We start from the raw sequence: 24,993 nt of genomic DNA, 5'->3' as shown, positions 1-24,993 counted from the left end.
GTGAAATCTAACAGTTAAAGCCCTTTTAAAACACAAATAAATTAACTCAAATTAAACTATAGTTGCGATACGCATTGAACAGCGATATTAACTTAAAAACAAAAATCCGAGTGTGTAACAAAAGTACGAATTTTGCATCTTGGAGCAACTGTCATGCAAAGTGTCTGAAACCATATGTGTTCAAAACGTGTGCAGCTTCATTTTGAAGCAACTTAGACGTGAGTCGTGTGTTTATAGGTGCAGAACTGACTTTAATATTTATTCAACCACTTTTCCTTTGCTATTTGGTCGATTTCAGACGTGTCCAAATCTTCTGACCCCAATCTATCTAGACCCAACGATTTGTACGACGTTTGTGACGTCATAGACAGCGCTTGTTGCAGCCATTGTCCGTGTGAATGGACGCTGGTGTATAACCGACGTGTGGACCTTGAACCTATCTGGGTGTGGCTGGCCACGCCCACCACATACCAATGGTCTTGACTTTTACACAAGAGAGGTTCAGAATCATCCTGGGTATAAAGATGGTTGAATGATAAATTATATGGCGTTTTAAATGAATAAGTGAATAAATGTAACTTATTTATCATCGTCTGGCCGGAAACGACAGTCGATATAAAACGGGTGTTCTGTTTTAGACACCTCATGCCCGCTTACAATTTACCATGTATAGTAGGGTGGGGAAAGACGGGACAGCTTTAGCACATAATATCCAAATATCCTGATCATGTTTTAAACAATTAACAATGGTCTACGGGAGTCGTGATAATTCAGTTAAATAATTGATTGAATGTTCTTTGTTTACTACCAAATGTGACGAGAAATAGAATACCGAGTATGTAAGTAAATACTTTTCGGGGATTTTTTGGCTGATAGTTTAGACAACCCATTAGTGACCACTGGTTTTGAGCAATTACTGTTAAGTGACTTGCCCAAGGACGCATACATTTACTTACTAAAAAGCAAAATCGAATTTAGGGGGCAGCTAGTTTAGTCAGATAGATGTGAATACCATCCCAGTAAATACTAAACTTCTTCACCATTGCATATATTCACTACTGTAACAGATATAGAATTCTTACCGTTCCTCCATATCCAGAAGCATCCAGTCTTACATGATTAGCACAAACAAAACCGGAATCTTTCTCCAACCCAAGATCTTGTTCACACCAAGCTGATGTTTCCATCTTCATTTTGTAATCCAGCATGTTTTGAGATGATGTGCCTGTGGGTATATGTGTAACGGATGAATGTAACTTAATAATAATAATAATAACATACATGGTAACTCGTAAGCTGGGGCGAGGTGCATGACCACCCGTGTTATAAGGACTGTCGTTTTTCGGCCATGCGAGGATAAAATAAGTTACGTTCATTCAATCAATTTTTTCGTCTCTTCGATTACGGTAGTGAAGATTTGTTTGTTTTTTTTAAAAAAAAGACAGGATATAGCGACAAAATAACAGTTGTTGTAACACGCTCACGGTTAAAAACATGTTTTTTACATTTAGTTAAAAAAAATAAAACTTATATATCCTTGGCCTTTGCATGGCCAAACCCAGTGGTCATTCGGTTGTCTAAATTGTCAGCTATACATTCAAGATATATTTTGTTATTTCAATATTTTCAACTTTCTTAATATCACTACCATGTTTAAAGAGTCAAAAAGTTATTAAATTTAACTAGAAAAACACAGCAACACATTTTTTCCTACCTTTATCAATTCGTGTCCAGCCAACAGCAAAACACTCACTATCAGTGTTATGAACATTATGCCCGTATATCGGCAAGCATGCTGGCTGTGTATCAGTATGCATTATAGATGTTGTAAGTTTCCACACAGCTATGTTATGTGTACGAGTTGTATCGTCGTAATTGGGGTGGATGAATAACCTGCGTGTAGATGTTATGTTAGGGGTGGCTTATACACCAGACACACATGGTGTATTTCTACACCTCATGCTCACTGTCGAGTTATAACATGGGTTTCTTCCAATACACCAGATACACATTGTGTATTTATACACCTCATGCTCACTGTTATAACACAGGTGTGTTTTTATACACTAGAAACACATGTTTTTATACACTAGAAACACATGTTTTTATACACTAGAAACACAACTCAAAGTACTGTTAAATTATTTGTGATTTTAAAACTATATTTTTCTACAAAACTACCTTTTTAAATGCCATCTTAATAACAATAACGTTGAATATTGACTTACCTGTCTACATACACTCCATTACCATTAGTGAGATCATCATTCATATAAAACTGTGATACTCGATTCACGCCAATGCTCACGCCCCCATCACGTGCTAGAGCAACCAATGCAAACTTAGCACAATGAGCAGCAGATAGAATGGTGGTAGCATCAACCAATACACCAGTACAACGTGGGTAGGCCTGGTGGAATGTGTGTTATGTTATGTGAGGTAAAACATGGGTGTTTTATATGAGAACTGTTAAGTTAACACACATTGTGTATTCACTATTCATGCAGCTCATGCTCACTCAGTTATAACATATGTCTCCTCTTATACACCAGATATATATGTGTATTCAAACACCTCATGCTCACTGTCAAGTTATAACATAGGTGTCTATTTATACACCAAATATATTTGTGTATTCCTACACCTCATACTTCCCGTCAAATTCTAACATTTCCTTAGCGCCTTCTTATACACCTTAAGCTGACTGTTAAGGTATAACATGTGTATTTATACACCTCATGCTGGCTGCCAATTACAACACAGCCATCTCCATACACACCAAGCATACCAACTTACATGTCCACTACGCTCAGCAGTCTCCCTTATAGAAACCACCCATGGCCATTTCCCATCCGTAGCAGTGTGAGCCATTGCTGATGTTTCAAGTTCCGTTATTGGGTCAATAGTTGGCCATACATAAGCTGACATACCGCATTGTGATGGCACAATTGGGTTTTCAAACTGAAATATTATTACATTAAAATTGGTAATTATTTTTTTGAGTTTATTATATAATAAAAAAAACTTTTTTTCTACCTAACAGTAACACTTCATCCAGTTATATTTAAAAAATTAAATTAGTTAGAGCATAAGTTATAAATTATTTACACCAAGTTAATTTTTAAACAACATAGGCAACTAAATCTAACTACAAGAAATCACAATACGTTCTTATTTTAACAATTTTTTGGGAAAAAATGTTGTTTAATTTTTTGTTGTTTCTAAATTCTAGCATGTTTTTAATTTATATGGTAGCACTCTGTTATATGACATTACTATAGTATTTTATTCTGTATGAGTAAGGTCCCGCAGTGTGGCACGCTATGCGTCCTACGAATTAGGCCAGGTTTGGTGCACTATAGTATCAGTGTAATTACCATTTACATTATGACATCACATGGTATTACTATTTACCTTATATGACATCACAAAGCCTCCATTTTCCTCCATCCCATTAGATCGAAACTTTACCAACATATTCATATTGATAGAACTTGTAACATGACCACCATTGTTGGTATCATACATAGAAATATCTCGACCATGATACGTACGAAGATGTTCCGAATAAACAACATTGTCACTACTACCTTCGTATACCTGGGGTGAATGGATAGGGTTTTGAATTTTATTCTATATGGGTAAGGTACTACAGTATAGATGCAAGAGGATCTGGGATTTTTTACCCCAACATTGTGTATGCACATTATATTGTATATATATGGGTAAAGTACTACATAATAGGGGCAAGGGGATCTTGGATTTTTTACCCCAACATAGTGTATGCAAATTTTATTCCTTATGGGTGAAGTTCTACAGCAGGGCATGTCATTAGACCTGGGGCTGGGATATGGTTTGTTAGTTACCACCACATTATATATGTTATATGTACATTATAATTTATATATAGGTGAAGTCCTACAGTGAATATTGACTGTGTGATACTTATCTAGTCATACATAATGAAACAAAATAATCACCCACTAAATTACATAACAGGTGTTGAGGTGTATGAAACAGAACACCAATGATATAAATATTAACCCCGCCCTGCAACACAAACAATATTCAAGCAATATCAAGCCTGTTTTACCTTGACATAATCTGCATCATCTCCCATGTTAGACTCAAGGTCAAGTTCAAGTAATGTAAGCGTGATCTTTTTATTACCTGGTAATTAGCATTGTGAGGTTTCCATTTAATATAAACAGCTAATACAGTTAAGATTTCTTTATGATTTGGCGGTTATTTTTTTTTTGTGTGTTCAATATAAAAACTTGGCAGTTAGCTGATGACCCTAACACCCAGGGTGTTACAAGTTACTTAGTGACCACTTGGTTGGAGCAATGTACAAGTATCCTTACAAGGGCACATACTCTGTATCAAGCATTGAATGCAACCAGTGAGCACCAGGCACAAGACATTTCAAAGATCTTACATTATTTATCATAGTTATAACTTGTAACTAAATTCCGCTTAGTCATAAAGAACATACAGTACTCTGGGTAAGAGGGGATACCGTTGGCACCTAAACCCCATATTTCCTGAGCGTGTTTTAACAATTTACAAATTATTTTTTGTTTTCTTTGAAATGGGATAATAAAAAAATAAAAAATGTCCCATCTTGCCCCACCATACTATAGTATTCATGACAGTTTTAGTTAAGATCTTACACCGGATCTCTTATCTGTAGACCAGTTAAGCATAGACCTACATATAATAATATCTTTACATTCAGCACTTACTTGCTAATATCCACACACACTCAGTGTTAGGGAGGTAGGATCCATTACCAAGGTATCCAGGTGATACAATATAACCAAATGATGTTTCATCAGTTATTAATCCACCACATGAATATGAACATACAGGTTTATCACTATGCTGTGGGTTCCCCATGTTAGCTGTGTAAAAATATTGGATTAGCAAAATACTTATACCTCATGCTCGCTGCATAACAGTGCAAAATTTACTGAATTTGAAAAAAGGCAAGAATTTGTCAGGAAAATGAATAAATCTTGTCTATCCTTGCGTGGCTGGGCGACGACAGTTGTTGATTGTTGTAACACAAATGTTCTGTTTCATACACCTCATGCACGCTTACTAGTTACCACATATGTAACTTTGTGGGTGGTAGTTTCCATTTAATATATGGCTGTCAATTTATAAAAGGACTATCGTTTTATTGTTAATTTTCTTCTATTTGTTGTTTTAACTAATCAGACTGAATTCTTAGACACAAAAAACTTACATTGGATTTGCGAACTTACCGTTAGCTGTTACTGATAAAGTTTCAAACAGTTCTCGATTTAGATTCATCTGATTAGCAGGCACGGTTTCCATAGCTACATACGATGGTAGATAAGTGGTTGGGTTGTTTTGGAGGAACATTCTCCATGGGGTGGTGGAAGCAGAAAATAACGAGAATCTATAATATTTATATGGTTATAATGTTGTTTCTATGGTTATCTATAATATTTCAATGAAATGATGATGTGTATCGGTTGGACATGCATGGATATTCATACACCTCATGCTCACTGTCGAGTTATAACATGAATGTCTGCTTATGCATAGGCTGCACATAGTGGCTTCATACACCCCATGACTCATGCTTTCTGGTAAACTATAACAACATGGGTGTCTTGACTGTCTTCTTTTATATGAGTGTGAATTATACTAATTGTAAACAAACATAATATGAGGATAACCTTTGATTAGAGCTGTCAGGGTTCCCACACATGAATAGTTGTTGAACATCATCTTGTCGACAAGTGCCAACACCAAGCACAGCTTGTGATCCAACAATGTTTATTGGCTGGAATATAAATGAATGAATGTAACTTGCTTTATCCTCGTGTAGCTGAGCAACGTCAGTCGATATAACACGGTTCTTCTGTTTCATACACCTTGTGCCAGCTTACAAGTTACAATATATTTTAATTCGTAGTATATTAGCGTGTTTTTTGGTTGATATTTTGAACAACCCATTAGTGACCACTGGGTTGGAAAAATGCTGTAAAGGGTTAAGTGCGGACACATACACCCACAATGGTAGCAGCGTTGAGCCTTGAACTCACTACCTCGGAGTTAGAGGCAGGTGACAAATCTAGGCGGGCAATCGGTCGTTATAAAAAAANTAAACAAAGGGTGTTAACTATATGTCAAATAGTGGATAATAACATTTAAGGTTTGAATGTATAGCTGTGGGTTTTTGAATGTATAGCTACAGTACTATGCACAGTATTATTCCTGGTAAATACTAACCTGCAGACAAAGGTTGTTCTTTTTATTCTTGATTGAGTTACCCGTCATTCTCCATCTATTAGCATCATCCTCTGGTTTACAATCACTTCGTGGCATCCATTTCAATGCATTGTCGCTGCCAATGGTGAAACAACCAATAGCTGATGCAATGTTTATCATCATGAAGTCAGAGCTGGTTTCGTAAACTATGAGTAAAAATGAATTTTTGTAACTTATTCATTTATCCTTGTGTGGTTGGACAATGAGTCGTTATAACATGACAGTTCTGTTTTATACACCTTGTGCCCACTTACGAGTTATTTTTTAAGTATATGGTTGACAATGTAGGCAATATGTGATTGACCACTAGGTTGGAGCAATTGTTGATAAGTGTCTTGCCCAAGGACACATATGCCCCCAACAGTAGAAGCCTTACTTCGAAAACCAAATACCTCTGGCCTAGAATCAGACACGTTAACCATTTTGCTGCTAAGCAGCCAAGTAGCAACAATAAAGACTTTAACTTTGTAAGAAATTCAAATTTCATTGTCATAACATCTGTGTAAGTTTTAAGCCTGTACTTGTTTTTTAAGCCAAAGTTATTTTTTAAAATAGCAGAAACAGAGCTCTGTTACTACAAACTTACAACTTGAACTATAACTTGAAGTTGGTTTAACTTACAGGTAAAACACATTAATAACTTTCTTACCGTTTAATGGGGTAAGTGGATCAGCCACACATGAAGGTAATGGACCAGACCACACACCATTCTGGCAAGTTATTGAAATGGACCAGTCACCATTACTGAGTGCAACGTTATCCCCACAAGTCATGGTGCATGTGTCACCATGTTCCGAGTATCTGTGATAGATACAATTTATTTTACATTTGTTGCTACCAGGCATAAACATATAGTAGGATGGGGAAGATGGTACACCTTTTTAACGTATTTTCATATCCCATTTGGCAGTAAACAAAGAAAATTCAAAAAAATATAAAACTGTATCCTCCTGACTCCCATAGACCGTTGTTTATTGTTTAAAACATGATCAGGATATGTTGATATTAAAGGTATCTCATCTTACTACAAAATACTATATTAATGATACTATATAGGCAAATTATAAGTGTAACTGCATTATAACAATAACAATAGTTTCTATTTGTCTTCCTCTTTGATGACAGTAGCAAAGATTTAGAAATATTTTAAGCAAAAAGACGGGATATAGCGACAAAACAACAGTTGTTAACACCCTTACAATTAAAACATATTTACATTTTATTGGAAGAAAATAAGCGTTGTTGCTTCACCTAAAATGTCAAATGTTAAACTCGCTTTTTCTATAAAAACCGAAAAATTGATGCCTACGTGCAATTATCAAAAGACTTACTGATCAGTACAGCTTGAAGGGGAGAAGACAGATAAAAACTTTGGTAGAATTGGTTCACATAGTTGTTTACATACAGAAGTAGCACCACCATTTCCACCCCATGTTCCATTGCTCATACATATCCTTGTGCTGTCACCAGATATTGTGTATCCTGTGTGTAACAATGCTATGTTAGTTTGTGGTGGGGGGTTTAAGGATATCTTGTCAAGTTTGCCTCTAGACTAGGGGATATGGGTTCAAGGCTTGACGCTGCTACAATAGTGAGTGTGTGTGTCTTTGGGGAAGACAATAAACAGAAGTTATTCTAACCCCAATCACTAATGGGTTGTATAAATTATCGACATTACAGAAAAAGTTCACAGAGTTAGACATTGACATTACAAAAACTAACAAGTAGGCATGAGGTGTATGGAACAAAACACGTATGTTATAACCACTGCCGTCACTCTGCTATGTGAGAATAAAAAGTTACATTCATTTATAAGAAGTAACAAACCGACTAACCTGGTAAACAAGTTAATGTAGCAGTTGTACCAGCTACTACTGCAGTTCCCATCATGGGTTCGTATTCAACAGGTTCAGCTCCCATGCTTGTAACTTGTGGGCATTTAAATTGCGGTATACACCTGTGTAAATTGATACTTAATAACATCTATAGTAGGATACATTACAAACTTTGACACATTATCACAGTAAATCATACAGCAAGGCAAGCCAACTGGAATGTAGGTCAGAGTGTCCTCAATTACCATATAAGATACAGTTGTTTGATATAGCAAGACTTCTCTATAACCATAATAACATTACCTTGGCATAGGTCCATCCCAGTTCCCCCCATCCATGCACTTCATTGTAGCTTCCCCATCCACCAATACATAGTCAGCTGGGCAGGTTAATGTACAACTTGTACCAGGAGCTTTTACATCAGATACACAAGACAATGATGAGATAGCCATCTTACTACCACTTGTAACCAAACTAGCATCAGTTGTAGCGCCTTGTAAACTGCAACCAACTGAAAGAAATGGAAAAATTAAAACTTTTTTGTAATGTAAATAAAGCCACCACTTAATATCTCTCAAATTGTTGCAACAAAATTAAGAAAATTCGACGTAGTTAATCAGAAGAGCATATTGATCTGTTAAATATGTACTACAGTAGTACAGTTTGGGTGTGTAAACTTGTAAAGGACAGCCACTACAGTGTTAAAATCTTATTACTATTAAAATCATAATCATCTACAAAAGTTTAGATCTTGGTAAAAACTAGCTAGTTTAAATTATTAAAAACAGGGAAAATAATTTATTACATCTTATTGTCACATAGCAAAAATGATAACTTATATTTAAACAGATTGACGTGTTTCTAATTAAAACGTAGTTAGAGTAACTGTGATAATGTGTTGTAACTCTGGTCCCAATTTAAAAAGTATCGCAAAAACAAAACTTAAAAAGTAATCCCCCTAAAAAAGTAAACTAAGGTTTTTTAAAAATAATAAGACAATATAACGCACCCATGCAAGGTTCATCCATTCCTGACCATGTTCCATCGTCTGCGCATGTTCGTGCATTTGTGGTGATTCCTGCACTTGTGACACTTCCTTGTGCACATGTAGACGTGCAAGTTGTGCCACTGGTCACTTGCAATGCACCACAAGTGGCTGGGGTAAAGTAGGAGGTAGGGGCAAGGGGAAGACCAAGGCAGAATGCTGTGTTGGACGGAATAACATAAGTGTTAATAGTAACGAAGATCATGTAGTACTGTAGGGTAAGATGGGACACCTTTAGCACATAATATCCAAATATCCCAATCGTACTTTAAACAATTAACAGCGGTCTATAGGAGTCGTGAGGATACAGGTTTATAACTCTTTGAATACTATTTGTTTGCTACCAAAAGTGACGAGAAAATAGAATAAAAAGGTGTCCAATCTTTCCCAACCCTACTATATTAATAAATAATTAAAACATGAGAAAAAGGGAAATTAGCTGCAAAACGACAGTGGTTTAAATATATTATGAGTAAAATCTACTTGGGTAAAAGTAAAGTATCCAATAAAAGCGTGGCTGCAATACAGATAATACAGTATAAATTTACTCATATTGAGTTGCGTTTTTTAAACACGATTGAATGTTCGTAACTTTACATTATGTTCTGTGTGGGTGCTGGGGCATACAGTAAAGCATGACATGGGACCTGGGATTTAGTTCAGTTGGTCCATTACCAAACAATAATTTGTACAAAGATATTTTATTCTATATAGGTTTTACAAAGAGGCATGACTTCTTCAAATCTAAGATTTTAAAGACAAAAATGTAGTCTAGGTAAAAAAATTGAAAACTACAGACATGTACTTTGTAGCGACTACAGTATTTTTTTAAAAAACAACATAATTCGGCAAATTTATAATCAAAAGTATATGAATATTTCAACTCACGTTTACACTGGGGCACTGTGCCTGTCCATAAATTGGTAACTCCAGTGCAGTAAGCTGATGGAGTGCCTTGTGTCATATAATACCCAGGTAAGCACGAGAACATACACAGTGTACCCCTGTTTAACGTAACACCAGTAGAACATTGTGAGGGGGTGACCTCTAACCCAACAGTCAGAACAAATGGGTTACAGGTACCTTCGGATGGAAGCTGAAAAGAGTAAGTTTATATAATATATAGTACTGCGGGGTGAGATGGGATACGGTTAATACCTATATCCCATATTTTCAAATTGTTTTTATCAGTTAACAACGCTCTTTTAAAGTCGTGAGGATACGGGTATATGTATATTTCTGTGAATATTTTTTGTTTACTACAAAATGGGACGAGAAAAGTAGGAAAATGTACTTTCTTACCAAACCCTACTTTGGGAGCTGTTATGCAGGATATTTACGATGGCAAGGATAAGACTAACTTTAAGAACAATTACTGAAGTTATGGCAGTGTGTGAATGGGCAGACATGAATTTCATTTATATCTTCGTGGGTGAGTGACTTATCCATAGTTTTAAACCAATGCTCACAGTTAAGTTGCCGAAGCAATTACAGCGTGTGAATAAGCAGACATGACTTTTGTTCTATGTATATTAGACTGTAAATAACGTAAAAACAAAAATATTTATATATAATGCAACATTTAAAGTATAATTAAATGCTGTACTTACATTAGCCACACAAGAAGGTACAGCATTATCCCAGACTCCACTAGCCAGACATGTTAGTGTATTAGCAGCAGGTACAAGTGTATATCCTGCATTGCATGTGACTGGACATTGTGACCCGACTATTGAATCCAATGCGCATTGTGATGTCACAGAAGCAGCTGGCCCAACAACCAAACCAGAGCAAGTGGCTGAAAAGAAAATGGTTTGTATTAAAATAGAAAACTAAGTATTTTAGGCATTAAACTCTGGGGTGGCAGGGTGGACAGGCCAACCCTGAAATTGCAATAATTGTTAGATTTGTTTCACATTACAGTGGGTGTTTAACTATCCATGCCTCCCCTGGATTTAAAAAGTTTTGCACTTTTGTACATATTTATTGTGACATTTCGACCAATGCATGAATTTGCCATAAGAAAATCTGATATGTCAACTGCATCATCCTTATATTGAGAGTAAGATATCTCATAGCTGTATGCTGGCAGATACACAAAGTAGGGTAGAAGTTATACAAAGTATTAAAAGCAAATGTAACTGTGATTACTGATGTAACATCTGTATTAAGTTATTGCAATACCTCTTAAAATACATATATTAAACTCTTAAATATAATACTGCATTTTAAAAACAAGAATGCAGCAAAATTGCAATGTTAGGTTCCGCTTTTACCACAATTATGTTGCTGCAAGGTGAGTTTTATGAACTAACATTATAACTTACCAGATGTTTTAAACGAACACAACGTCCCAGTTTGATCATTCTGATCAACTCCTACCCAGTTGTTGCTTGATGTTTGAGGACCATTGGTTGAGACGATGGGTGAATCCCCCAATGCATTACCAAGATCAAGTCTAAAAATAATAAAATGAGTGGTTCAAAATAACATAAAAACTAAAACAAAGTTCAGTGAAATATGAATATTGTGGAAAAGCAAGCTGTTTTAATGATTTGCAAATCTTTAAAAGTGTCAGCAATGTAGATGCCACAAAAACAGATTGGTGTAGGTTTTGATTATAACACCAACATACGACATACTTCCTATTCTACGTAAGTGAGATCCTACAACATGGCGCTCAATGGGAACAAAAATTTTAGACGACCCATTAGTGACCACTGGGTTGGAGCAATTGCTGTTAGGTGTCTTAATCAAGGACACATACGCTCACAATGGTAGCAGCGAAGACCCCATTGGATTACAGGCAAGTGTTAACCAACTGTGCTACTGCGCCAGATATAAACTAAAAACTCACCTATAAGTAGCTGCACCAGTAAGCACAATATTATAAGGATTGGAACCACACTTGAATAGCTGGGAATCATCCATATTACAAGTGGCTGCTGTAGCAGAAACCCAATCCCCAGTTGATGAAGCATTTAAACACATGCCTGTGAAGAATAAGTTGGTATGAATGGATGGAACTTGTTTATTTTTAGGTGGTGGGGAAATGTGGCAGTTGTTACAACACTGGTGTTCTGTTTCATACACCTTATGGCCGCTTAATAGTTACTATTTATGTAACTTTGTGGGTAATATTATTATTTTTTAAATTGATTTTGCATGGCTGACAATTTAGACAACATGTAAGTGACCACTAGGTGGGAAAAACTACCATTGCGCTGTGCCCCTGTACATCCCACCTGTGTTAATATGTTGTAACATTCCATTGCTCCATTTCCAATATTGGTTCTTGTTGTTCTTATCACAAGTAACTTTAGTTGTCATTGGAACATCCCCACCTCCTACAACCGCCACACACTGGTCAGTGGTCGATGATTTGATCTTGAACTGAAGTTCAGCTGGGGAGATAAATTGAATAAGTTTAGTTGGGATTATATGTGGAAAAGTTAAACACTGTCAAGAGTTTATATACTATGCTAAGTTTATCCAAAGTACTTGATTATTATCAAAAGGAAGTTTTATGTAGCAGTTCAGCAAAAGCAATAGAGTTGTACTGAAAAGCTAAATTATTTATGTGGCACTTAATATATGTAGACCAGGTTTTCTCCTGGAATAAATTTCCAATAAAGCAAGGGCAATCGTCGCATTCAAAATAACTGATGTAACTTGTTACTTTCATTTTTTAATAAACAAGTACCGTCAGCAAACATTTCAACCCAAGAAATTAGTTTCCTGGCACTTCGACACCTATGCAGTTAGTACAGCTCCTAGGCATTTATTAGACACGTTAGTAAATTGCATGGTTTGGATATAGTTACCTGTGCATGTACCAACAGCTGCACTGAATGATCCATCCACGCATGTTATAGTGTTACTACCTGATAGTGCGTACCCCGGGTTGCATGATACTGTGCATGTCTGTTTGTAAGGAATTATGTTCAAAGTAACAGGTTAGCAATTGTAAACATGCAGTAGTCCTTATATTACAGTGAGGGTAATGGGGCAATCCTGACTTAATTTCAGTTCCATGGCATGTTACACAGTAGGACCTCACCCACATAGAATATATCATAGTAATAAATTTAGTACATAGCAGAGATGGTTAAATGACTAAATGTAACTTATTTCTCCTTGGGTGACAGGACAACAAGAGGTGTTATAACATAGATGTTCTGTTTATACACCCCGTGCCTGCATACAAGTTACCACATATGTAACTTTGCTGGTGTTTCTAATTCTCTATTAAATTTTTTAAAATAAAACGCATAAAAAACTTATTCAAAATAGCTACATGGCTTTCCCAGGTCCCAGCGATTAAAAATCTCTAGAATCCAACTATTCTTACCCCTTGATTGCAAGCCACAGATCCATGTAGTGGGGCAGGTGGGGTTGTAGCACAATCTGCCATGCAGTTGACATTGCCACCCGTCCAAGCGCCATCCTCACACACCATAGAAACCTCATTCTCACCGTTTGAAAGTTTGTTACCAGCTAAACAAGTCATTTTACATGTGGATAATTCGTCCATATTTTGTTCTGTACACCTGTGTAAGATGGATAAGGTAAACTACATTTGCAAAAAAAAACATCTCTAGAGGACCTAGGATTTACTTTAGAGTTGGGAAATTTGAAATAAACAATACAAGTAACTTACCTGGCAGGATTGAATTGTTTCCCTCCAGTAGCAACAAGGGGTGGGCATTTCTTCGCACATCGTACACTCTCTATATTCTTCCACACACCAGTGGGTAAACACTCTGTTGAACCAACACCTGAGGTATTGGAAGATTTAAAATATTATTATTATTATACTGTGGTAGGCATAGGGCTGCCATAGACAATTTTTTTAAATTTTAACAAAATCTTAGGTGATATTGTTAAAATGCAGTTACATGTATGGGCATGGCGTTAAACATAGAAAAAAAAAGAAAAAGAAAAAGGGGTTAATAGTGCATAGTTTGGCCCTGCTTGTTTGTATAGAGACTTAACAACAAAGTAAAAAATCTTTCTCTAAGCCCAAAGACACACAAAACATAATAACAGGATTAAATAATATAGTCAGTAGTCACTATATAGTATAGTATGGTGGTTCATTTTTAAAAAGCCTATTAGTTCTGCATACTGACACACAGTATAAAAGGGGGCATACTTACATAAATTCACATAAAATAAAGATATGGTAATAACTGCCACTTGCCTGTCATATAAGTTCCACCTGCGCATGTCATTGCACATTTCTGCCAGATCTGAACACTACTGCTCATACATACAGCTGGTGTGGCCGTAATACCAGGGATTGTTATACCAGGGCATGTACCACTCTGTAATAACAACTCATTTAGTTATAGCAACCCATTTATACAATGCTATACAATTGTAGTGATAGATTATAATGTCTATAAATATTTTAAACAAATAACAACGTTTTGGGGGTCGTGAGGATACCATTTCATAGTTCTTTGAATCTTCTTTGTTTACTATAAATTGGAATGAGAAAATAGAATAAAAAGATGTCCCATTTTCCCCACCCTACTATATAGTTATTCTCATACATTCACCATTCAGTCACTAGGTTGAAAAAAACAAACACGAGAATAGATATAACTTACTGCTTTGAATGAGCATATTGAAGCTGTAGTTTCAAGCTCACTGTTAAATGTGACCCAGTATGAATTAGCATGGGTCCATTTTGTCAGAATGGGTCCCAAACCATCATAAGTTGAGTCTATACCAAGAATTGTGTTCTGTATGTAAAATCAAGGTTGTATAAGTATTAAATTTTTCATCCTTGAATCCAGGGCGTTTTGTTATCACAGTTTAGACAACCCATTAGTGACCACTGGGTTAAAAATACCCTTATAGGTTTAAACTAAAATCAAACAAAACTGTTCACCTTCAGTAATATCCTAAATGGTTTGTTGACATCACAATCCCAGTGTTGTAGTTGATTCTTGACATCACAATCACTTAATTCAATGATTGATTCAACTCTGTCAATCTGAGCAGCAAGACATAATCCAGTTTGTGCATGTTGTATGTTGTAATCTCCATGCCATAACCACCTGCAGTGTAAAAACATCATTTTAACTTATATATAGTAATGTGGGGGAGATGGGGCATCTTTTCATTCTATTTTCTTGTCCCATTTGGTAGTAAACAAAGAACAATCAAAGAGTGAAAACCGCATCCTTACAACTCGCATGGGCCGTAGTTAAGTTTGTTTAAAATATGATCAGGATTAAATGGTAAATAGTTTGCGCTAAAGGTGCTGCGTCTTTTTCCACCCTACTATATGTCAAATGCATACTTGTAAGTTGTAACTAACAAGTGGTCATGAGATGCATTGGTCATTTGCATAATGTGCATTAGTACAATAGTGTCATTATAACTACTTTGTCGTACTAGAAATATTTGTATTAACGTGATCTTATTTCAGCTATACATTTCCTATTATCTAGTGAATGAATTACACATGTGTTAATTTAATAAAAACTTAGCTTCGGAGTAAAAAGTTTATCCACACTTGAAATACAATAAAGTTTTTTTTTTGCTATAAACCTTTAAAGTTAAATTAAAAGTATACCAACACAGTGAACTGTGTGTCACGAAGGCCTTTGTTACATCACTTACATTGCATTGTTACCCGCTGCCTCACAATCCTCTGCAGAATGAACATAGTTCAACACATAGGCCATATTGGTCATCTGGGATACAAGACACTTCGTGTTGTCTTCTATCTTTTGTAAAATTGAAAACACGTCCTCCACAACTCTACAGTATGGTATAGGTGACCACACACCAGTTGGCAGGCAGGTTATTTCATTGGGTGTGAGGGTCGTGAAACCTGAGGTGGGCAGAATTGTTTATTTGTTATTACGGGTTATTCATTTAAAAATGCTATAAAGCATACATTTATTTGTATTTTGGCTCTTCCACTAAAATTAGGCTCACTAATTTATCAGAGTTAAACTATACTCAATAAAAAGGGTTCCATGGCCAAAATTTTGCCAGAAGGCTCAGAATACAAGCCTAAATATGCCTGACAGCAACAGTATATATACATTTATTAATATTTCATTAATAATGAAGCATTAAATAAAAGCCTTGAAGATGTGGAAACAAAAGGCCAAGTAGCAGTAATTGAAACAGGCTATGAATAAAAAAAAGAAAATACATATCAAGAATAAAAAGTATAATTTTTGTATGTTACATATTTTGTAAATTTTTTGCTGATACAATAATTATAGAATATTCTGCATCAGGCTAGGACTCACCTTGGTCGCAAACAAACAAACATTTCGTGCCGACCTCATGCACATAACCGAGCTCCGCTATTGGTTGAGCAGATTCAGTTGAACAAAATATTTCACCATTTGTGACCTACAAGATGAAATAATGTGTAAAAAATAGCATTTACTAGCATATTTTGTGTGGTGTTTATATAAATGTTGTCATTGTTGTGTTTGTGTATATGTGTACTTGATAGTGACTTCTTTTGCCAATATAGTTAGTTGAAAACTAGAATAGGATGTGTTTTGTAAGTGTTTATAATATACAAGTGTACAGATTAATGTAAAATGTGTAAAGGTATATGTAAGTGTGTGTGGTTGTATTTGGTTGTATTATAATCAGTAATGTATAATGTAAATGGCACATAAAAAATTTGGCAGGGTGTATTTATATGTATATAAAGCAATGTACATTTTATAAGATAACATACCATATATAATACAATCATAATTGTTTTTTGAAAAAACATGTTAAAAACAAGTTAGAATTAGAATCTGCTGGGTTGGAATAACACAAAGTTACCACACTTACATCTAAAGAAGGGCAAGCATGTTGACATTGTGGCATCACATTATCCCATTCTCCTTTCTCAGTGCATGTCAGTGTACTTGCTCCTATCAATGCTAGTCCTTTATGACATTCAAACACACAGTGCTGACCTTGCACTATTGAACTGTAGTGGATATTGTGTGTTAGAAGTGGATTAAAGGACATTGTTAATTTATGCAGATTTTGCTCATTGAAGAGTTATAACACGTTATTTTTTATAAAACAGACACACATGGTGTATCCATATTCCATACACCTCATGCTCACTGTCAAGTTACAACAAGATTTTATACACTACAAATACTATGTGTTTAAACACCCCACGGTGGGCATTGAAAGTGAAAACATAACTTAAATGTCTTGGTATACACAAATCATTAGCTTCATTTAAAAAATAAAACATTACACTCAAAAACCTCCACAACCAATGCATTCATAGCATCTTCTAAACAACATCTTTATTATCATAAAAACTCAACCACATAAACTAACATGTATTAACATTTTTTAAATCATGCTCACTGTCGAGTTTTAACAGAAAAGCGTTCTACTAAAAAACAGACACCTAAAAATCCCAATAATCTAACCACACCACCCACACACACTAACCTGTATTCGCATTCTCGCGGAAATACAAAGTTGTTTGGGTCGAGTGTTAGTGGTGGACATCTTGCCACACATCTAGAATCGGTTTCACCTGACCACCCCCCTTCATCTGCACCTACCTCATCGGTACCCATGCATTTACGAATACCTGAGCCAACTCTATCCATGTGGGGTGGGCAACTTATCACACATTCAGTACCTTGAGGAAAATGGGTTAAAATCGAGTTAAAACTCCAGTTTTCTTATACACCAGACACACATAATATTAACTATTAATACACATAATGCTCACTGTCTAGTTATAATATGAGTGTCTTCTTATACACCAGAAACACAATAAAACATACGCTGCTACCAACCGGGTGGTCATTAATGAGTTGTAAGCGGGAATGAGGTGTATAAAACAAAACACCTGTGTTGCAACAACGCTTTTAAAATGTCGTTTTCTCGCAACGCTGGGATAAAGCAAGTTACATTCATTTATTCATTTCTTCCAATACAGTAACAAGATCAGAATAATTTAAAACAACGAACAAAAGGAAATTAGCAACAAAACTTATTTAAACAGTACATTAAGGTAAATGGTATTTGCCATGCTTAATTTTATGATTTTTTAAGCACTTACTTGCCACAAAAAATTCAGGTCAAATTAAAAGCTTGGTAAAATAGTTTCTGTAAAAAATTGTTAAACTAATTGACAAAAGTTCTCACCAAGTTCTACATTGCCGTCAAGACAAGTTTGTGGGGTTACACTGCCTCCTTGTGGCTTGGGTAGTGGCTGGCAGGTTGGGGCACACGAGCCGAGGTTGGAGTGTGTAACATCCGGTAGCCAAGTGCCATTATTCGCGCACATATGCCACGCGCCACCGCCGGTCACTTTGTTCTGTCCCTGGCACATAAGTTGGCATCTTGTGCCTGGAGGTTGGGCACCACTAGAACATGATGAGGGTTCGTAGTATCCACTTGTTGCAGCATCTAGGGTGTAACAATCATAATAAAATGTTTTATTAGGATAGAGGTTGCATTTATAATGGCAGGTAATGAAATTGTTATTATTTTATATGAAGAAAATGTAATTTAATAATATATGTTATTTGTCTCTTTGATTATAGTAGCAAACATTGAGAAATGGAAAGTAATGAAGAGACATAATGAAGCACATTTGTTAAAACAAGCTTATAGTTAGCATATTATTACATATAGTAGGGTGGGGGAAGATGGGACATCCTTAGCACAGGATATCCAAATATCTTGATCAAGTTTTAATCAATTAACCATCTTCCCCCACCCTACTATATTATTAGATGAAAGAATCGTGGTCGCCACACCTAGTAGGCCATTAACAAAAACGCCCAACATTTTAACACTTTTACCTTCAGTGGTCAAAGGTGGGCATGAGTTGATGCAGTAAGCAAAGGGTCCTTGCCACATTCTATCATCATCACATATACGATCAACCGATGCTACCACTTCGTTACCAACCACCAGTGAACCAGTGGCACACGATAATGTACACATGGTGCCCGGGGTGGAGGGACCAGAGGAACATGCAGATGGCGTGCTCTGTAAGGGAGAATAGATGAATGTGTTAAGAAAAATATTTCATTTTGTTTTTATTTAGGAAAATAATACTAGATGATTACACACACTATACCCAATATGCGTAGAGAAAGTTCTCTGAAAAAAAACAGATATATAAATTATTTTTATAGGACTTCGTATTTTTCTTGTATGGGAACCACTGGGTTGCAGCAATTCTTGTTTAGTGTCTTGCCCAAGGAAACACAAGTTCAAGGTCTGAATTATTCTGAGAGCCTTTTATTATAAAACCCTCTTTATATATTCTATATGGGTTTTTTATAGCAGTTGGTCCTATATTTCAACATCATCCACTTACTGTTAATGTAGATGGGAACGAAGGACAAGCTTTCACACACTCCACTGGTCCATCAACTTGCCATGTACCAGCGTCAGTGCATGCCATAGTGTTAGATGGTACAGATAGTGTGTAGCCGGTAGCACATGATAATGAGCACACAGATCCTTCCAAGTATAAACCATCATCAGTGGCACATCCTGATATGGTGAGAGCTTCACTATTAACTGTGGGGCAACTGTGGATAGAGTGGTGATGTAATTTAGGTTTATTGCAGAGTTTGCAGAGTTAAAGTATGGGTGTCAAGTTATAACATAGATATTATTTTTTACACCAGACACACAGACTGTATTCATACACCTCATGCTCACTGTCAAGTAACAATATAGGTGTTATTTTATAAATCAGACACACATTTTGTAGGTACTAAACCTCATGCTCAATGTGAATATACGCACTCATGCATACACAAACATTATACAGATACTACATAAACCTTTGTTGCTTATTTCCACCACAAAACCTAAATACTTACATTTTCTTGCACATTGGTACAGAATTGTCCCATTTCCCCCCGTCTAAACAAGTAAGCATATGCATCCCAACCAATGCATATCCATCTGGGCAACCAAAAGGACATACAGTACCACTAACAGCAGTGCCGCTTGTACATTCTGATGATGGGCCAAGTAACATGGTGTTCATGGGCACTGATATTGCACTACAGTGAGGTTTGCATATAGTTGGTTGATATGATGACCACCTGGTAAAATAATAATAACTTTATTTATCTCTTCAATTACAAGATTTAGATTTTTTAAAAAAGATATAGTGACAAAACAGTTGTTAAAACACACTTACAGTTAAAAATATAATTACGTTAAAATGGAAGAAAATAAACGTAGTCGCTACACTTAACGATAAACAAGCCATTTAGGTGTAATTATTTTAAGATTACATTTCAATTTCATTTTAATAAAAGTAACACTAAAGAGTAATAAATGAGTGATCAGTTTAATACATTGATAACTAGAAGTTAGGTCCTTGGCAATAAATCACAGGTCCCGTGGCCTGCTTTAACATAGAAACTTTTACACAGCTTTGTGCTTACTTTCCATTAGTCAAGCAAGTCAATGAAGATGGACCATCAACATAATGTTGGGCATCGGTACAAGTTGCTGTACATGAGACTCCAGCATTGCTTCTATACGATATAAAACAAGAGTTAGATAGATGTATTAAAGGGCACATCAATTAATTTTTTTTATATTGATAGAAAGGCTGAAATGTGATCTATGGGTACCACAAAAGTTTTAAAAAACGAAACAACTTCTGAAAAAATCGAATGACAAAAACTCGCTAAAGTAAAAACATTAAGGGGCCAGAGTTTTTGCTACAGGAAGCCACAAGCAGATTTTTGCCCATGGCCTTTTGTTTTGAAGATCAGTTGTTGCAATACGGTGACCAGTGAGTAAAAAAACAGAGCAAATTTGGTAAACTACAATTTTTTTATAAAAGGGCAATGGTCAAATATTATTTCATGCCTTTGGACGTGAGCAACTGACTGTTAAAGGTTTAGAAATAATAGATTATGCAATTTGAGTCTTATCTGAGACCTAAAAACCTTCTCTATAAACTAAAAACATCTGGCCCTCTCTTGTTGAAATACATTTACACGCTTATGGACAAAGTTATATACATTGAAACTTATGCATTGTCAAAATGTGAGTATCGAATTTATCAGCCATACAAATATTTTTTTAAATTGAACAACTAGTCCTACCTTGCTGAAGTACATGTAGCAGGGGATAAGGTAGCTCCAGATATAAGTGTAGCATCATACGAATGGCATGAGGTAGATGGTTGTATGGTGGATACACACATAAGGTCGGAACCCATGTCCCATGAACCAGACAAACATTGTATATTGCTTTGTGCAGGAATAGTTAGTTGGTAACCCGCATCACAAGACACAGTGCAAGCAAAGGCAGCAGCCTGAAAGAGATTACCAACTTAAATATCTGTAGCAATTACTAATAATACAATTGAGGCGAGCGGTAATGGGCCCGATCTGGCGTAATTATTAGATCCTATAGCGTGCCACACTGCGCGACCTCACCCATATAGAATAGAACGCAAACAAAACATTTTTATGAATCCAATAAAGCAGACCTAAGGGATGTTAAAAAGCTCATACAAAATATATTTAACATAGGAGCATTATTGGGTTGATATAATGCTTAGCAAAGACACATTGTGACATTAGGTAAATAAAAATGTTTTTCTGGTCAGTTTCAATTTGAAGATGTGTAACATACATAAAAATTTACATATTGGTTAATGTTATAGATAACACTTTTCATTACCTGTGGCCCTGCTGAGCAAGTTGAGGCCATATCATCTGATGATAATTGGTAAGCTTTACAACCATCTGCGTTTCTAGCCCCGTATAAGGTTGTTTCAGCACCAGCCATGTCTTCTAATCTAAAAACATAAGACTTTTGTCAACAACAGCCTGAGAAATATGTTCATTGATGACAATTACTCCAACACCTTCCGGAGTTCCGGCCAGTATTTATTTATGGATTCTAATTTATACACGGGTTACATATAACATATAATATAATTTTTACTTCTCTTGGAAACGATAGCATGGATCATGTTATTCAGAAATTAAACAGCAAAACAACAGTTACCAAAACATGATATAGATAATAAGTGTGGCCTTTGCACCCAACATATAGTGCACTCTCACTGAGTTACCAAAATTTAATTAAAACAAAATACTATGCAATTGAACACGTTAAATAATGCAGGTCTGGCTGTTTATAGTAACCTGAAAACCAATCCACAAAATCACGAGTTTAAACTAAAACATTTCTTTCAAAATTTTACTCTAGTCTTATATGTTTAAAAAAACATAAGAGACACCCACAATGATGGGGTCAAGCTTCGAACCTGTACCCTCTGGTCTACAGGCGAGCGCTCTGACCAATGTGCTATAGCAATGGACACACTTTAAATATAGGAAATTTAAATTAAGATTTCTGTAAAACTTACTTCCAGTCTGAGTCCATGTTCAACCTTGCTTCAGCCGCCGTTAACTGTGGAACATCTGAAGATCGATAACCTGAAGAGATGTATCGACCGCTGTTGGATTGAATTTTAAACTGAAATCCTGACATGAAATGTTGGGTAGTGTCTGCTACGTTACATGCTGCCATCTGTAATAAAAAATTTCAATAAGAGACCACTGATGGCAATTTGAAATATTTATCTATTACAGAACCTAATTGACAATTCATTAGATTGTTGTCTGTTGCGTATTTTTAAACCACTTGGTAGATGGGTGGCTTCTTCTTTCAAGTTGTTCTTGTTGTTCATACATAATTGACTCCTTATTATACACGCATGGCGAGGCAACACCAGTCGTTATATGTTTTTAATGAATGAATGAAACTTACTTTATCCTTTGTGGGTGAATATTTTTTTAAGGGATTTTTTTAATTTTTTATATATGGCTGAATAATTTGGACAACCCATTAGTGACCACTGGGTTGGAGCAATTGCTGTTAAGTATCTTGCCCAAAGACACATAAGCCCACAATGGTAGGAGCGTAGAGCCCTGAACCCATTACCTCTGGGTTACAGGTAGGCGCTAACCACTTGCCACAGCGTCGAGAGTTACATCTTGATAAAAAACAACCAACAACTCACTTCAAGTTTAGCATCATCTGTAGCTGAAGTTGTCAAACATTCTTTTGAATAAACGTTCACAATATTAGTTGGAGCAACTAGAGCCCATCTATTCCCTTCAGTATTTTTAGTACAATCAGCAGCATATTTCTTTACCAACATGTTGTTCTCGTTTACATGAAGACACACAACAACACCAGATGAAGAAGTTTGTTTGATTAAATATTGAGTTTCAACTGTGGAAAGAATACATTTGTCCAGCTATTATATTACAATAATTTTCTTCTATTGTGGCCTAAGTTATGAATTTGTTATCCAATTTGAGCACATTTATCTACGAAGAGATAAATACAATCATATAAATAATAAATAAATGAATGTAACTTGTATTATTTATTCTTGGCAAAAAAGCGACAGTTGTTAAAACACAGGTGTTCCGTTTTATACACCTTGTGTCAGCTTATGAGTTACCATGTATGTAAGACAGCCCATTAGTGACCACTGGTTGGGAGCAATTGCAGTTAATTGTCTTTCTCAAGACACATACGCCCAGCGATCTAATGACACTGAATATGTATCAATACATGGTCGGAAGGATAGGCAGACACGAGGCAAGCGAGTGATGTACAATCACTGCGTTCCCTAGTTTAGGACGCATAAACTGTCTTGTTACAATGAAAAACATTAATATATAATATGGTGACAAAGGCTAACAAATGTATGACGATATAGTAACACAAAAATACGTCCTCAGTTTTAAGTAATAATGATAAAACTGAACCTACCGCCACAAGAGGGTTGAACTGCAGACCATAATCCAGTATCCAAACAACTGACTTGTTTGGTTCCAGTTAAAGTATATCCAGCATCACATGTATATATACATGATGTACCAACCATGGTAGATGTAGTGCAGGTGGATGTAACACCTCCGTTTGTAGGAGCACTCAATGCATTGCAAGTAACTGGAGATGGAAAGTGAGCAAATTACACCACATTTTTTTAGTATTTAGGGGTGGCTAATATGATATTCTTGGGTGGCGTTGTTAAAATGCAGCTACACTCATACTTGTCAAACATAGGAAACTATTGAATAATGTGGTGAATGCAATATACCTTGGCTGTGCTTGTATGTACATACCTATTCTATTAAAATAAAAAAGCAATTTTAGGCCTAAAACTGGGGTGTTAAACCTATGATACGTGTTTAAAAAGTGTGCATCCCTAACGTTACAGGTCACTACCATATGGTCATAATATACAGCAGGGTGGGGGAAGATGGGACACCTTTCCCATTATTCCTTATTTGATAGTAAACAAAGAACATTCAAAGAATCATAAAACCGTAACCTTACGACTGCCATAGACAGTTGTTAATTATTTAAAATACAGTCAGGATATTTGAATATTATGTGCTAAAGGTGTCCCGACTTTCCCCAGCCTACTATACAAAAAAGCTGAATATTTACAACAAACCTGCACAGTGACCGGGCATATTACTCCATTCTCCAGTATTGCTATCACATGTAATGGTGGACGAACCAACAACATTGTACGGAGCATTGCAACTAAGGGGTGCAATCAACTGATGGGGTGTGGTGGCCGCTTAACGAGCATGAGGATGGCGACCAACTGCCACTGGAGGGACTAGAGAGCAACGGGCACGCTCCTACAAGGACAAGGTTTTAATAAAAAGTTTAGGATTGGAGTTAGAAACTTTTTCGTTTAAAAGAGCCTTGAAATTTATGGTAAATGCTAAATGCCTTGGGTTTGTAACCGGAAGC

General features: G+C 36.0%; 1 protein-coding gene across 1 annotated transcript; it reads right to left on the bottom strand.

Moving 5' to 3' along the window:
- Positions 1-41: 41 nt before the first annotated feature.
- Positions 42-24,856, bottom strand: LOC149732535 (sushi, von Willebrand factor type A, EGF and pentraxin domain-containing protein 1-like). The gene is made up of 42 exons (XM_089882878.1): positions 24,686-24,856; positions 23,995-24,174; positions 23,231-23,445; positions 22,574-22,737; positions 21,880-21,997; positions 21,297-21,508; positions 20,625-20,717; positions 20,049-20,276; positions 19,535-19,751; positions 19,011-19,200; positions 18,349-18,612; positions 17,641-17,836; positions 17,014-17,155; positions 16,467-16,572; positions 15,823-16,036; positions 15,086-15,254; positions 14,802-14,936; positions 14,390-14,513; positions 13,847-13,964; positions 13,538-13,736; positions 13,011-13,110; positions 12,432-12,590; positions 12,044-12,179; positions 11,514-11,644; positions 10,797-10,984; positions 10,075-10,282; positions 9,151-9,345; positions 8,445-8,652; positions 8,142-8,263; positions 7,638-7,788; positions 6,956-7,107; positions 6,268-6,452; positions 5,712-5,818; positions 5,271-5,428; positions 4,746-4,904; positions 4,094-4,170; positions 3,415-3,600; positions 2,797-2,961; positions 2,229-2,410; positions 1,715-1,893; positions 1,083-1,225; positions 42-512 (listed from the first exon to the last, which is right to left on the bottom strand). The coding sequence occupies exons 1-42, from the start codon at positions 24,702-24,704 to the stop codon at positions 252-254; spliced, it is 6,855 nt and encodes a 2,284-aa protein (XP_089739004.1). The 5' UTR covers positions 24,705-24,856; the 3' UTR covers positions 42-251.
- Between the last annotated feature and the right edge of the window lie 137 nt (positions 24,857-24,993).

The sequence above is a fragment of the Ciona robusta genome, chromosome 8 (assembly GCF_009617815.1).
Source record: "Ciona robusta chromosome 8, ASM961781v2".
NCBI lineage: Eukaryota > Metazoa > Chordata > Ascidiacea > Phlebobranchia > Cionidae > Ciona > Ciona robusta.
Note: the sequence above shows the minus strand (reverse complement) of the source record. Positions and strands in the feature narration are given on the sequence as shown.

Bases quoted from the DNA above. Each gene is read 5' to 3' on its own strand.
- LOC149732535 (XM_089882878.1), bottom strand. The intron at 20,277-20,624 runs GTAAGCACAAAG...TTATTTTACCAG, and splicing joins ACTTGCTTGACTAATGGAAA to GTGGTCATCATATCAACCAA. The intron at 17,156-17,640 runs GTTAGTGTGTGT...TATCCACTACAG, and splicing joins CCGCGAGAATGCGAATACAG to TTCAATAGTGCAAGGTCAGC.